We start from the raw sequence: 12,482 nt of genomic DNA on the forward strand, positions 1-12,482 counted from the left end.
CCAATGCTTTTTTCTTCCAAGTTGAAATTTCCACTGTTGGTTCTGAAAGAGGAAAAACATCTGCCTAAAAAACAAAAAATTAGGAACACTGAAAAGCTGTTAAATTAAATTTCCAGTTTTAAAACTTTGCACTTTTAAAACCATTTCCATCTGCTGGTGAGGAAACAATGACATAAGAGCAACATAAGAGTTACCGATTTTATTTTTAAACTAAAGCTTCAAAAACATTTTCCAATCTTCTTAATTTACAGAACAAACACTTTTTTTCTTTTTCGGAAACAGTCAACAAGGCCTGAGCCGGGACGCTTATAAACAGTTTGTCTTTTCACACACTCAACACAAACAGCTTCAGTATCAAACCACTCTCCAGTCAGTATATACATATCATACAGGGTTCAAACAGACAGCAGCAGAAACCCATACAGCACAAACAAGGCTTTGCTTTACTGTTAATTCCCTTCTTTTACAGCACACACAATATAACAATGGCTTTATTCACACTGCTCCTGTACAATGTACAACAGTTAATTTTTCTCCTCAGCACATTTCCAGATATAATCCTAACAATCTTTTGATGCATCAGAAACCTGGAGAATAAACAAAACCTTCATGGTAGACAACAGAATATCTGATGTGAAACATTCCCACTCACAATTAAACTACCTAGCTTCTACCTTTTAACTGAATTCCATGTCAAAAGCTTTAAGCAGAAACATTAAAGCAACACATAATTATAGATTTAAATAGACTGAATTTTGCCCCCAAAATTTATTAAGGGAAAGGCAGTTTATATATTAATTGATATATACGTATCCATAAATATGTTTCTAGATGAAATATGTATCAGCTTGACCAAATATAGATAGAGGACGACATACTGTATACACCAAGCGGGAAAACATATGGCACTTTAAAAGCAAAATAGAAGATGTTACACATCAGGAAAAAAGCAAACAGTATGCCATTGCAACACTACCCTGAAAGTTCAGTTTTTATGTGTGTTAAATATACATTACACTTACAAAGCACAAAAAAAACAACACTTGTAACAGCCTAATACAATTTAACTATTAAAATATTGGAAGCATATTATGTACAGCAACAACAATGCTTAATGTACAGCCAAAGCAACACACATGAATTGAAGAAACACCAGTGCATGTACATTAGATGCAATGTGCATGTATTGGTGTCACTTTAGGCTTCAACCAGTCTTCTTCTAAAGTTTGTATGTGACTACAAATTTCTACACTCGGGCAGTGTATGGGGTAATACACAAAACACTGCATCCTGTTTTTATATGATTATTATTATTTAAATGGCCAAATATATATTAGTCACTCTGGATTCAATCAGTTTAAAAACATATAAATAAAAACATTAAAAAGTAATTTATCTTGCAACCAGCAACATACAGGCTAGTTATTTAAAAGTGCATTAAATACTGGATTAAAAACTCTTTCTTGATCCATTAAATCCCTGTGCTAGAACAGTGTAATAGTACATGTGACAAAATAGTAAATCGGACCAAACCTAAAAGATCAATTTTTCCCCTTTTTCTTTTATAAGAGTTTTTTTTCCCAATAGCTAAATTTAGAGCCCAAAGGACTGTACCGTTATACCTCGAGCTAGCTATGCCAACTGTCAATTGAGACAAATTTCATATCATTGATCAGACAGAACCATATTAAATAGTCCAAACTTTAGCAGTAATCTGGTGATCCTCAACCCAACACCCCACCATGCTACACCCTTTAAAATATATATTAGTTCAGTCAGTAGTGTTTACTAATATTGCACTGACGGTCTTATATTAATACTTTGTGTTCCAGTGTCTGGCAAAGCTGATGCTGCAACAGTCATTGTACAGCCCTATTGCACATGCTCATGTTTAGAACTCAGTAATATACTACATTTTCAGTAATTCATATCAGTGATTGTATATCTATGAATGTTGAGATGTTGGTGAAATTCTCCTGGTTCCTCACATATTTACAGTCACAAATGAAGCTTGATTCTCTGCTCAATCCATTCCATTCAAGTTTTGTTTTTTGCCACATTTTTGTTTCCAGTGTTTTCAAGTGAACATCCTAGAGCAGGAGCTTGTCAGAAAGATTATAGTCTTTAAGCCAAATCATAACTTGACATGCCATGTGAAAAGAGCCTTTAGTTAGCAGTAAGTTTGGAGGATAAAAGAAGCTTATTGTAGTGTTAGCACATACTTTATCTTATGACTTTTTTTTTTCATCAGTTGACTACGACATGCATTGGAACTAACCGTCCACAGACTACAAAAATGGAAGTCTACGCCAGTCAGGACGCACACATTCCCTTGAAAGAGATATAACTCAAGTCTTCCTGCGCTTTTGTTTTTCATGCAAGGAATTTGAGAAAAAAATCCTTCATTCAGATCCTCATGAAAGAAATGAAATATGTAAGCAGTCTCAAGAGGGCTGTCCCAGGCTTTCCAGCTCTCCCACGTTGAAAAGGAAATTAATACAGATTGAGAGAGCTGGATGATGGGAGACCTGAAATCTGTGAGGTGTTAATATGTTACTACTTTCAGCAAGCACTGCCCACTCCTCTCCCGCTTTTTGGTGATCCGGTGGCTGGATTTCTTCCTTGGTGGCTCGTGGCAGCGAGGGCTCACACAATCCCAATCCGTGGGACGCTCTGAATGGCCTCTTGTGATTTCAACTAGGGACAAAACAGGGAGAACAAATTCATATCAGACCCAGAGGATACCTAGCTAGTTTTAATTAGTGAATTCATGAATTATGATTGCAAGGAAATAATTCTAATTATAAAGGTTATTTTAATATTTTCATTCATGAACCTGTTCCTTTAATCTTTTTTATACTGTGTCAACAAAATTATCAATATCTGGTTGTGCAGCAAATCTGAACAGCTGCCTAATATATTTTCCTCCATAATATAATTTATAGTTGCATAATACATTCTAAAAAAACACTATCTGAAGCAACATATGTGGTTTGCATAGGGCAGGATCACATCATTATATAAATCATGTTAATGAACAACATCTGCTGGGACAAGGTTTTGACAACGGCTCCACTGTCCATGCATACAACACTTAGTTTTGAATGATGCCGCATTCGTTAGCAGAACACAAAAATTCTAATAAACTACAGTTGTCTGGCTTGCAGTCCTGTCAGATGATCTCATGCCTTACATGTATCATGTTTCAATAGATTTGCACTGGAAAGTGACTTAAGTCTTAAAGAATTGTGCTACTGGATGCATCATTGTTATATCTAGCAGGAGCAACTGGATTGAACAGATGACTAGATATTATATTCTAGCCAGTGATTTTACCTCACAATTCTACTTAATTAATACTAATAAATTAGGCTGTCACACTTGGGTCTCCCAAACCAGATTCACATGATGCACAGCCAAAGCTAGTGCATTTCTAATGTGTTAGTTAATAATGTGTTAGCTTGTGCCAGGCTAACTTTCTAGATTACATCTTTTAACCCAGCAGGTGGTGCTATTTATGAATACCCGCTCAGCTTCCCCAGTGATAGAAACAATGCACATAAAATCAACCATACAGCACTAAAATGAAAAGGGCTGGTTACACACACACACACACACACACATTCACACCGCAGCAAGACGATGGATGTGGAATAGCTAGTGTGGGCACAGGCAGAGCCAGAGTGCCATACCTTTACCAGGGCAGGGGGAGGAGTTTAGAAAGGAAATCTTGTACTCATTCTTCTGGACATACTCAGGGGAAGAGAAAAGCAGAGACACAAGAAGAGAGTGAAGGATACAGGAAAAAAAGCAAAAGAAACTAAAGGATTGCATGCATGCAAAAGGGTTATCACCCATCAGGTCCTAGGCACTAAATGAAGGAAAGCAACCCATTAAGCAAAATACACTTTGGCTGCAGAATTCCTTTATTTGTTTAAAATAAAACTTTTTTAAAAAACGTTTTACTTAAATTGGACATTAAAAGCTGTGTCTACTCACCTCTAAATTGTTTTTTGCTTTCTTCAACACATCACGTGTTCTTGATACTGAAAATGCAAAGAAACAAGTGTGTATCAGTTACATATTCTGAGCATGGAAATATCATTTTATTAAGACTTGACATAATAATATAAAAGTGCAGGTACAGCACACAAAGTCCATCGGACCGAAACCCACAAAGAGCCTTTGGATAATAATCCCTATTGATAAGTAAAGGCTTCCCATTGTGCTACCCTACCCCTTAAGTGTTAACAGTACAACAGTATGTCGTGACTGGGGAGTATTCAGAGACATACGCTGGCTGACTATGAAGTGCTCCATGGTCTCCTTGCTGTGGTTCATGCTCCTCAGCCTCTCACTAGTATTCTGTAGCAGAGCCTCTTGCTCTGTGATTTTGTTCCTCAACATCTGGATCTCTTCTTTCATGGATTGTTCCTGACAAGACAAAGATTGTAAAATGAGCCCTTTTAGTTTCCATGCCAACCTAACTCCTGATGTATGCTGGGATGTGCCCCTACCTTTTTGACATGCTGAACGCAGCTCTCGGCATTAGGCAGAGCCGCCCTCCAGAACATCTTGAGAAGAGAGGCGGCTTCCTCCAGGATCTGCTGCAGGGTCTTAGTGTTGGAGAGGAGCTTCTTCACAGAGCTGTAATCCAGAGCCTGCAAACACACACAAGCAAAGGGAAGGTAAAAGGTGGGCTTACTGTAGAAAGGGTCGAGTGAAGCTGTGACACGGCTGATGTGCACTGCTTTGATGGTTACCTTGTTGGAACTGATCTCCAGGAAAGCAGCACTGAGAGAGGGCTGAAGCATGGCCTCCATCCTCTGCACCAGCATTTTCCCCTCTAGGATCTGCTGCTGCAGGGCACTGAAGTCATCCACGTGCCCAATGGTGTGCCGCCCGTTCTTACTGGCAAACGAGCCATCTGGAGCATCCCCTTCTAACAAAGACCTTGGCTTCAAGATATCTGTAAACCAGAACAGTCTGCTTTAGACACGTACAAATGAATTTGGATAAACGTATTTCCAAAACGTAAGTATGACCTGCATCGGGGATTTCAAAAAGTTAAAAAATTGTGTTTTTACTCACAACTGGTAATTAAGGTATTTTTCCTGAAATACTAAATAAATACTATAAATCAAGCTAATGGTGAAATTCTGATTTTTGTCTGGCATATTGATAAACCATTAAGCAAGCAGGCTTCTCAGGACTAAAGTTTTACCCTGATTTGCTGCGATTTCAGGATCTTCCACACCAAGGTCAGTATATTTTGAGAACATGGAGAATGGAGAAATTGAGTTAAACAAGTCTGTATCTCGGACTGGGGGAGACGGAACTGAATCTGGAACAAAAAAGACAATAAATAAAATAAAATAACAGAAAAAGATAACTTAATCCAGTTAGAACTATTCTGATAATATATATATATATATATATATATATATATATATATATATATATATATATATATATATAATGAAAAATCCTTTTGTTTTATGATGAACCCTTCTCTCTTAATTACAAGATATTTCCAAACTTTTTGTAGGCTTTTATTTATTATTTTTTAACCAGTGTTTCATTGGGGTGATTAGAGGCCTTCATGGCATCAACACATTTGAGTCATGGTAATATTTTATTTATATGGAAAAAAAACGTGCAATGTCTTTTTAGTTTTTAAGGACTGCAATCTCCATGTGACCTCCGTACCCTGGAAGAGCTGCCTCCTGCAACCTGTCTCTCTGGGTGTGGAGATGTTGATGCTGGAGGGGCGGCTGTCGATCTTCACAGAGCTCCTGACTAGCTGCTGCTCCAGCTGTTGTCTGAGGGAGCTGTTCTCCTGGATACTCTGCTCCAGCTGGACCCGCAGGCTCCGCACCTCCGACAGCAGCTCACTCAGGTCCAAGGAGGAGGGCACGCTGTGATACTTCCCATCCCTGCCATACCCTGAGGACACAGGCAGGTACACAGACAGTTAGTGCTGCAACTGATCAGAGCTGGTAACCAAGCAATTACCACATATTGTAAGGTTTGCTGTAATGCAGTTTCCTGTTTGCTACAAAGGTGAAACAGGCATACGATTTTACAAGACATGGACATTCCTTTCCAAGTCTCCTATAAGGAGTCTGCAAAAGCACACACTTCCCCTGTGCTGCTGGCCTTCCTAACAGAATGAGACAAGTCCAACGGCTTTCAGTTCTGCATCAGGGAATAGATTTACCTGAGAGAGACGGCTTGCCGCTCCCATAGACTCTCTCATACACGTGGAGTTCAGACTGGAGCGAGTGGAGCAGCTGTCCATTCTCAGTAAGTTGCTGCTGCAGAAGGTTCATCTCATGCTGCAGCCTGGAGGGCAGAGAGAATTATAACAGGACCACCAATAGCCACCTACTTTAACACAACACACAGACTCTACAACTTGAACGAATAATGTACTAGTATGCAGCACAGCAGAATTTGACCTTTTTCTGTGAATAAACTGAAAATTCTCATTCCTTTTTTTTTGTGTCTTGTGAAGTGGTGCTGCACTAGCTGAATTATATATAAGTGTGATCTAGTCAACAAGTGTAATGTTCTAGTATTCTTCTTGCATTCCATTCTTAACCATTAGTGTGCTGTGTTGCATGTGCACTGGCTTGTGTGTCCCATGTTACCTGTTGTTCCGGTCCTGACCAGCCTGTCTTTCTAGCCGGAGCTGATGGATCTCTTGCTGCTGTTCACAGCTGTGTGCCTGCAGCCTCCTGCTCTCCTCTCTCCCCTGCTCTGCCTCCAGCTCCACCTGCTTCACCCGCTCCCTGCCTGAAAGCACAGCATCCCGCAGCTGCTCCACCTCTGCACAGCTCTCTGAGACCGAACAACTGAGGTGTAACAGGCAGCAAGTACCGGACCATGACAATCACAACGTTCCAGGTGTCAAGACAGCCATCAGCAATGGCAACATGGACATTTCTTTGTTTTTATCCTTTTAGCGTAACCCATTAAGTACCAAATTAAGTTTTCTTTGAAATAAATCACAAGCTGGATTTATGTAATTTGATACATTCTAAATTAATATTTCTTCACAGAAAAAAGGTAAATTGTTTTGGCTACAAGCTGCTGCATCCTATTTTGAGGACAGTCAAGTTACACGTGACTGTAATCAGACCATTGAAATTTGACGTTGGCTATGAAGCTCAACACAGAAAATTGAGCTTTATCATCACTGTGGGTAGGAAAACACCAAGAAATTGATCATTCAGTTTCTTATTTTATATCGAGGCGTCATACAAACATCTGAAGGGTTATATTAGCAGCACAGGTACATTTAGACTTAAGTTATCATAACAATATAGTTAAAGAGAAAATTACATTTCAGTTAAAAATGCTCCAAAACATTTTAAAGTAACCTGTCCTTAAATGAGGATAATAGCACTTAATGGTTTACAACAATAAAACCCGCCAGAGAGCAAAGAAAAACAAAGTAAAGAAAGATGGAACCAGTCAGTTCCTTACCTCTGCTGGCCTGGTTTAGCCGGGCCTTAAGACCCAGGTTTTCCTCCCTCAAGACTTGGTTCTCATTGGACAGCTGGCTAACTGACTCAAGTCCCTGGATGTAGATGTTTGTAGGAGGCCCTGTGGGAAACAAAACAGTGAAGACAGAAATGTCACACAGTGGTAATAAAAACCAGGTCCTGAGATGTATTGTATCAACTCCACCTTACCGCTGTCTCTCCCAGCCAACACTAGCTTCTCCTCCAGCTGCTGTCTCAGACGTTCATTGGTGCGGATTGAGTCCTCCAAACGCTGGCGTAGACTGCGGATCTCAGCCAGGTGCTCATCAGTCAGACGTGTGCCTGAAACACAGAGTCATTAGGAATTAGGTAGAAAACTTTACTTCATATTGCTGCACACTGACACCTGCTGCATTGATATCTTTACCTATGTGGCTGGTGCCAGACTGATACCCGGATGATCCTGATGACACGTCCCCATAAGTGTTGGTTCCCATGGGTCTGACAAGGTGGCTCATATCCCAGACTGCACTGCTGTCAAGCAAGCCAGCCTCAGCTGCCTTCAGAGTACTGTTCCCAGGAGAGGCCTGGTGAAATGGATGATGGGACAGTGGGGTATAGCTGGAGGCTTGGGGTTGTGACTGGCCAGTCAAGGAGAAGTTGGCTGTGTGGGACAGCGGTTTGACATGAGGAACAGCAAACCCTGCGGCTGAAGGCAGAGACAAAACATCAGGAGGTGGAACAGCCTGTTCTTTCCATTTACAATACAGCATTATACAATAACAAACACTTAATAGCTGTGCATGCATGAAAGACTTAATTGAAATGTAAGCCTGCAGCGTTTAAAATCAGACCACAATTGAATGAAATCGAATGGGCTGGATATAGGGCCGATCCATATCACACTTCTGTTTTTCTGTATGGTTTGAATGATATATTATCATTTGTTTTATATTCATGTTTAATAATTTTGGTTAGATATGGAAGACTTTTTTTTTAAGTGTGTGTTTAAGTAAAAAAAAAATGATTCTGCTCAAATGCAATGGACCACTTAGCAATAACAATAAGAAAACCATGGGATTAGCTCCTTTTACTGAAAGCCTTCCAGTCTTTCTTCCCCTCTCTATCAACAGAAGAATTAGATCAGACCATTTGCGATGGCTAATCTAGGAATCAGCAAGCCCACCACCATTTGCACTTATAATTACACGCAGCAACCTTACTGCACCTTGAACTCAACAACAAACAAAAATGTCAGCAATACTGAGCAAACCCCCAACTAAGGCATCTGTGTTAAATCTCTCAGGATACCTCAGTGCAGGCAAAAAGTATAGCACCAGCCATAATCTGAAGCCTAAAAACCATAGAACAAAATGCTGAGTGAACAGACAGTGGTTAAAAATAGGGCCCATGCCTAGGCATTGCAGAAAAGAAGTCCAGCATTCAAGACTATGTTATGGCAGCTGCTAATGTCCTGCCATGCAAAGCTGCACATGCTGAGTGGATGAAAAGCATGCCCACTCCGTGATCACACACACACACACACACGCACACACACACACACACACACACACGTGCGAATCAAAGGCTCTCACTTTCTCCCAGCTGCCTTTGCAGCATCTGAAGTTCCTGGTGCACTTCCGCTATGGAGAACGGTGACGCTCCACTGAAACTGGGGTCAAGCAATGGAGGTCGGGGGTCAAAGGGCAGGGAACTAAACTGACTGGAGGGGTCAGAGCAGTAGTGGGTCTGAGGGAAAGTGGCAACGCTGGACAAGGGGCCAGAATAGAGGTCTAGAAACAAGGGAAATAACAAAGAGATGGAATACACTGGAAAAGAAATAGCCTTTCTCTGTGCACTAACCCAAACCAAATCAAACCTGCGACACAACCTGTTTACTGATGATTATTTCAAATACAACTAAAATGTAGCTTAAAAATGTAAAAAAAAATAAATAAATCATTACCCCAAGTGTGTAGAATAATTAGCTTTTCCCGTATTACATCTACAACCCATTGAAGTTTGAGTTTCTTGGGAATTTGCTGTAGATTAAATGTCCAAAGCATATACAGTGGGAATGTATGGTGCACTGCCTTGTCAGTCCTGTCCTACAGGATTAATATGTTTTAGAAGCGGTAAACCTATTTTTGCTGTTCCAGGGAAGATGTAACAATGAACAATTAGGTGTAATGCATAATGATACTACATAGACCACCACAGTAAGGAAAGTTCTATGGAGCAGAAGTGATGCACACCCACCCAGCCCTCTGTTGTTACCCTACCTTTCTGAGCTGGGCTTGACTCCATGGGATTATGTTGTGAGCATGGAATTTTTGTATTGTTGTTGGACTGAGCCCCATGGGATGCAATGGTGGGTGATGGGATTGATGGGTGATGTGGCGCAGCGCCACCATGACTCTGAGAATCTGAAAGAAAATGGTGCTCAACGTAGAATCACATTACACTGATATGACAGGCTCCTGCTTTGTCTGACTAGAGGGTTAGCAATGGAGGATAAAAACTTGCTGTGTTATTATTTTTCCCCTGGAAAAGTGAATATTATTTTTATAACCTTTATTTGTATAGTGTTGTTTAGTTTTGTAGCAACGGAATTGAAAAAATATATATCACATAAAAGAGTTATTGTGACTGTGTTACTGGCAACCCTCTGTGTTTTGCTAGGTCGAGACAAAAATTAGCCAAATAAAAACTACAGGAATACTGTTGTAGAATTGTCGTGATTTGCTCTTACCTGTGCTGGCCTGTTCTGGGCTCATGGTGCCCCCACGCTCCTCCTGTGTGTACTCGCTGGCAGCGTCGATGTCAGAGCAGAGCTCCAGGTCATCATTGGTGGAGGCATGATTATCTGACACGAAGGAGGTCCTGTCCGAGTCAGAAAGGGCGCGGCTGCTTGAGGGCGTGTCTGGGCGTTGCTGCAGCTTGGCACGGAGTGACTCGATGATCTTATCCTTCTGCTGGAGCTCCCTGCTTAGCCTGGAAAGACAAGAGAACATAAATCATAAACTCAGAAACACATGAGGGATGGCAAGCAGCCCTTTCTTAGCCATGTTCACTTAAGACCTTGCTGTCTTCTAATGCTTTAGAAATCCCTCGCTAACCAACATTGACAAATGACTACTTTTGTTGTGACAGGACATATTTTTGCCTGAAGCAATAGCTTCCATCACAAAAAAAAATAAAAAATCTTTAAAAAAATACGAATCAGTGAAAAGCTAAACATTAAATCTTCAGTAATTCTAGAATCAAAAACACTTAATATTTAATGAACTCATTAACAATACAGTTCATATGGAAAGCAATTTCCCCCTGGTCTGGTACCGTGCGTTGATGTCAGCGACCTTTTAAGCCCCTTAAATAAGAACCTTACAAACCTAAACTGATTATTAAGTCACTAAAACTACCACTCTGTGGGTCATAATATGCATGTGAAATTCTGATTTCATTCACCATTTCAGTTTATTTCCTTTCTTGCAAAGGAAAAATGTCACGGTTGCACTCCTCTTCTACATTAAGTCAATAAACTAGAGTAAAATGTTTCCTGTGGCTGACGGAGTCCCCATGTAAATCCCTCTCCCATTCCCGGATTCTTACTTGTCGAGCGGCCTCTGCAGGGCCCTTCTCTCTTGGTCCAGCTGTTTCCGTAGAAGCACCAGCTCCCGCTCGTGTACAAGGGACTCCCACAATGTGAACGAGAAGAGGGATTCGCGGTACAGCGGGCTGCTCTTTGAGAGCATTGACTTCCACAGTGGGGCCATACTGACGACGCAGTTACTGCTACTACAGGAAACAACTTCCACCGCTGCTGGCTGCTAGGTACCACCGACTGTATTCCACAGAATGGTGTTGGATGTGCTCATAACATCTTTGCTGAGTCAGGAGACTAAGCATGCTAAATTGACACACTGGAGAGCAGAAGTTATATACTCAATATCCACAGCAATCCTCTGCAACCTTCATTAGCTTCTATGCTGTTTGAAAATGCTGTTCTAAAATATGCCAAGCGTAAAAAGGTCAGGGAGAACACTTGAAATCCACAAGGACTTTGTATATGTCTTCACAAAAATCCTTTTCTGCAATGACTCTCAAAGGTTCTTCTCTGTGTCTTCCCACTTCTCAGGCTGTCCCATCAGTACAGAAATCCAAACAGCCCCGTAATAGTATCTATTCAGCTGTGCTAGAAATCCACCTGATTAACGTGACTCACCTACTCAGAGCTCTTATTGCGTTTAGAAACCCACAGCATTATACACACAGCATATGTCCTCTAAGTCAAACTCTTTATTCTGCCTGTTCAAAGTGCAGTTTGTATGCGAATTGTTCACAGGCCTTTTGGGAAAAAAGCCCTAATTTTACTAAGCCTTTGGGGCAATTCCATTCAATAAGCAATCAAAGAAAGCATCACAGCAATCAGTTTCCATTCCACTTAATGTGAGCCAGCTGACAGCACCAGTGGCCTGACCTTCTGCTTACTTCCGCAGCTTATTACTTCCACTGAAAATACTAATTACTCGTTCCTTAACGCTCTTGATATTCGTAGATATTTGAATCTCAATACTTTGTAATGTAGAAATGTTTTTTTTTTTGGTTTGTATTAGAGTCCCCCGTAGTTAAGCAGCATGCAATTCACATTTTGATGTTTTGAAACTGAAAATAATATAACCCTCATCCAGTGCTTTAGAAATCTCTCAATAACCAGCAGTGACAAAATACTGCCCTTGCTGTGACAGAGAAGTCTTCCTTTCTTCCCTGAGGTAAAAGCTTTTATCACAAAAAATCATTTAATCAAAATCAGAGCACAATTACTCTCATAAATGGTAATTTTCACTGATTTAACAAATAAAAGATGCATCAAAGCACTTCACAAAATCTAAAATATTTTAGAAATTATTTAACAGTGCCACAGTTCACAAAGGAGCCACTTTACAATCCCCTCTGCTGAGACCTTGCAATGCTACAGCCTATCGTGACCTA

General features: G+C 40.5%; 1 protein-coding gene across 13 annotated transcripts in view; it reads right to left on the reverse strand.

The window, feature by feature from the left end:
* Positions 1–184: 184 nt before the first annotated feature.
* Positions 185–12,482, reverse strand: part of LOC117417223 (myomegalin-like) — an 81,685-nt gene continuing 69,387 nt past the window's right edge. For 5 of the 13 annotated variants that reach the window (XM_059034815.1, XM_059034814.1, XM_059034809.1 and 2 more), the window contains 16 exons: positions 10,243–10,484; positions 9,773–9,916; positions 9,086–9,283; positions 7,918–8,199; positions 7,701–7,832; positions 7,492–7,611; positions 6,654–6,843; positions 6,221–6,345; positions 5,710–5,946; positions 5,225–5,344; positions 4,764–4,969; positions 4,518–4,661; positions 4,296–4,434; positions 4,000–4,046; positions 3,693–3,744; positions 185–2,697 (listed from right to left, as the gene is read on the reverse strand). In XM_059034815.1, coding sequence (XP_058890798.1) covers positions 2,546–2,697; positions 3,693–3,744; positions 4,000–4,046; positions 4,296–4,434; positions 4,518–4,661; positions 4,764–4,969; positions 5,225–5,344; positions 5,710–5,946; positions 6,221–6,345; positions 6,654–6,843; positions 7,492–7,611; positions 7,701–7,832; positions 7,918–8,199; positions 9,086–9,283; positions 9,773–9,916; positions 10,243–10,484 — 2,530 coding nt within the window. In that variant the 3' untranslated portion in view covers positions 185–2,545. Of the gene's footprint in view, positions 2,698–3,692; positions 3,745–3,999; positions 4,047–4,295; positions 4,435–4,517; positions 4,662–4,763; positions 4,970–5,224; positions 5,345–5,709; positions 5,947–6,220; positions 6,346–6,653; positions 6,858–7,491; positions 7,612–7,700; positions 7,833–7,917; positions 8,200–9,085; positions 9,284–9,772; positions 9,917–10,242; positions 10,485–12,482 lie in introns of those variants that run through there. The other 8 variants (XM_034924802.2, XM_034924799.2, XM_034924800.2 and 5 more) reach the window with 8 other exon arrangements.

This window comes from Acipenser ruthenus, chromosome 12 (genome assembly GCF_902713425.1).
Source record: "Acipenser ruthenus chromosome 12, fAciRut3.2 maternal haplotype, whole genome shotgun sequence".
NCBI lineage: Eukaryota > Metazoa > Chordata > Actinopteri > Acipenseriformes > Acipenseridae > Acipenser > Acipenser ruthenus.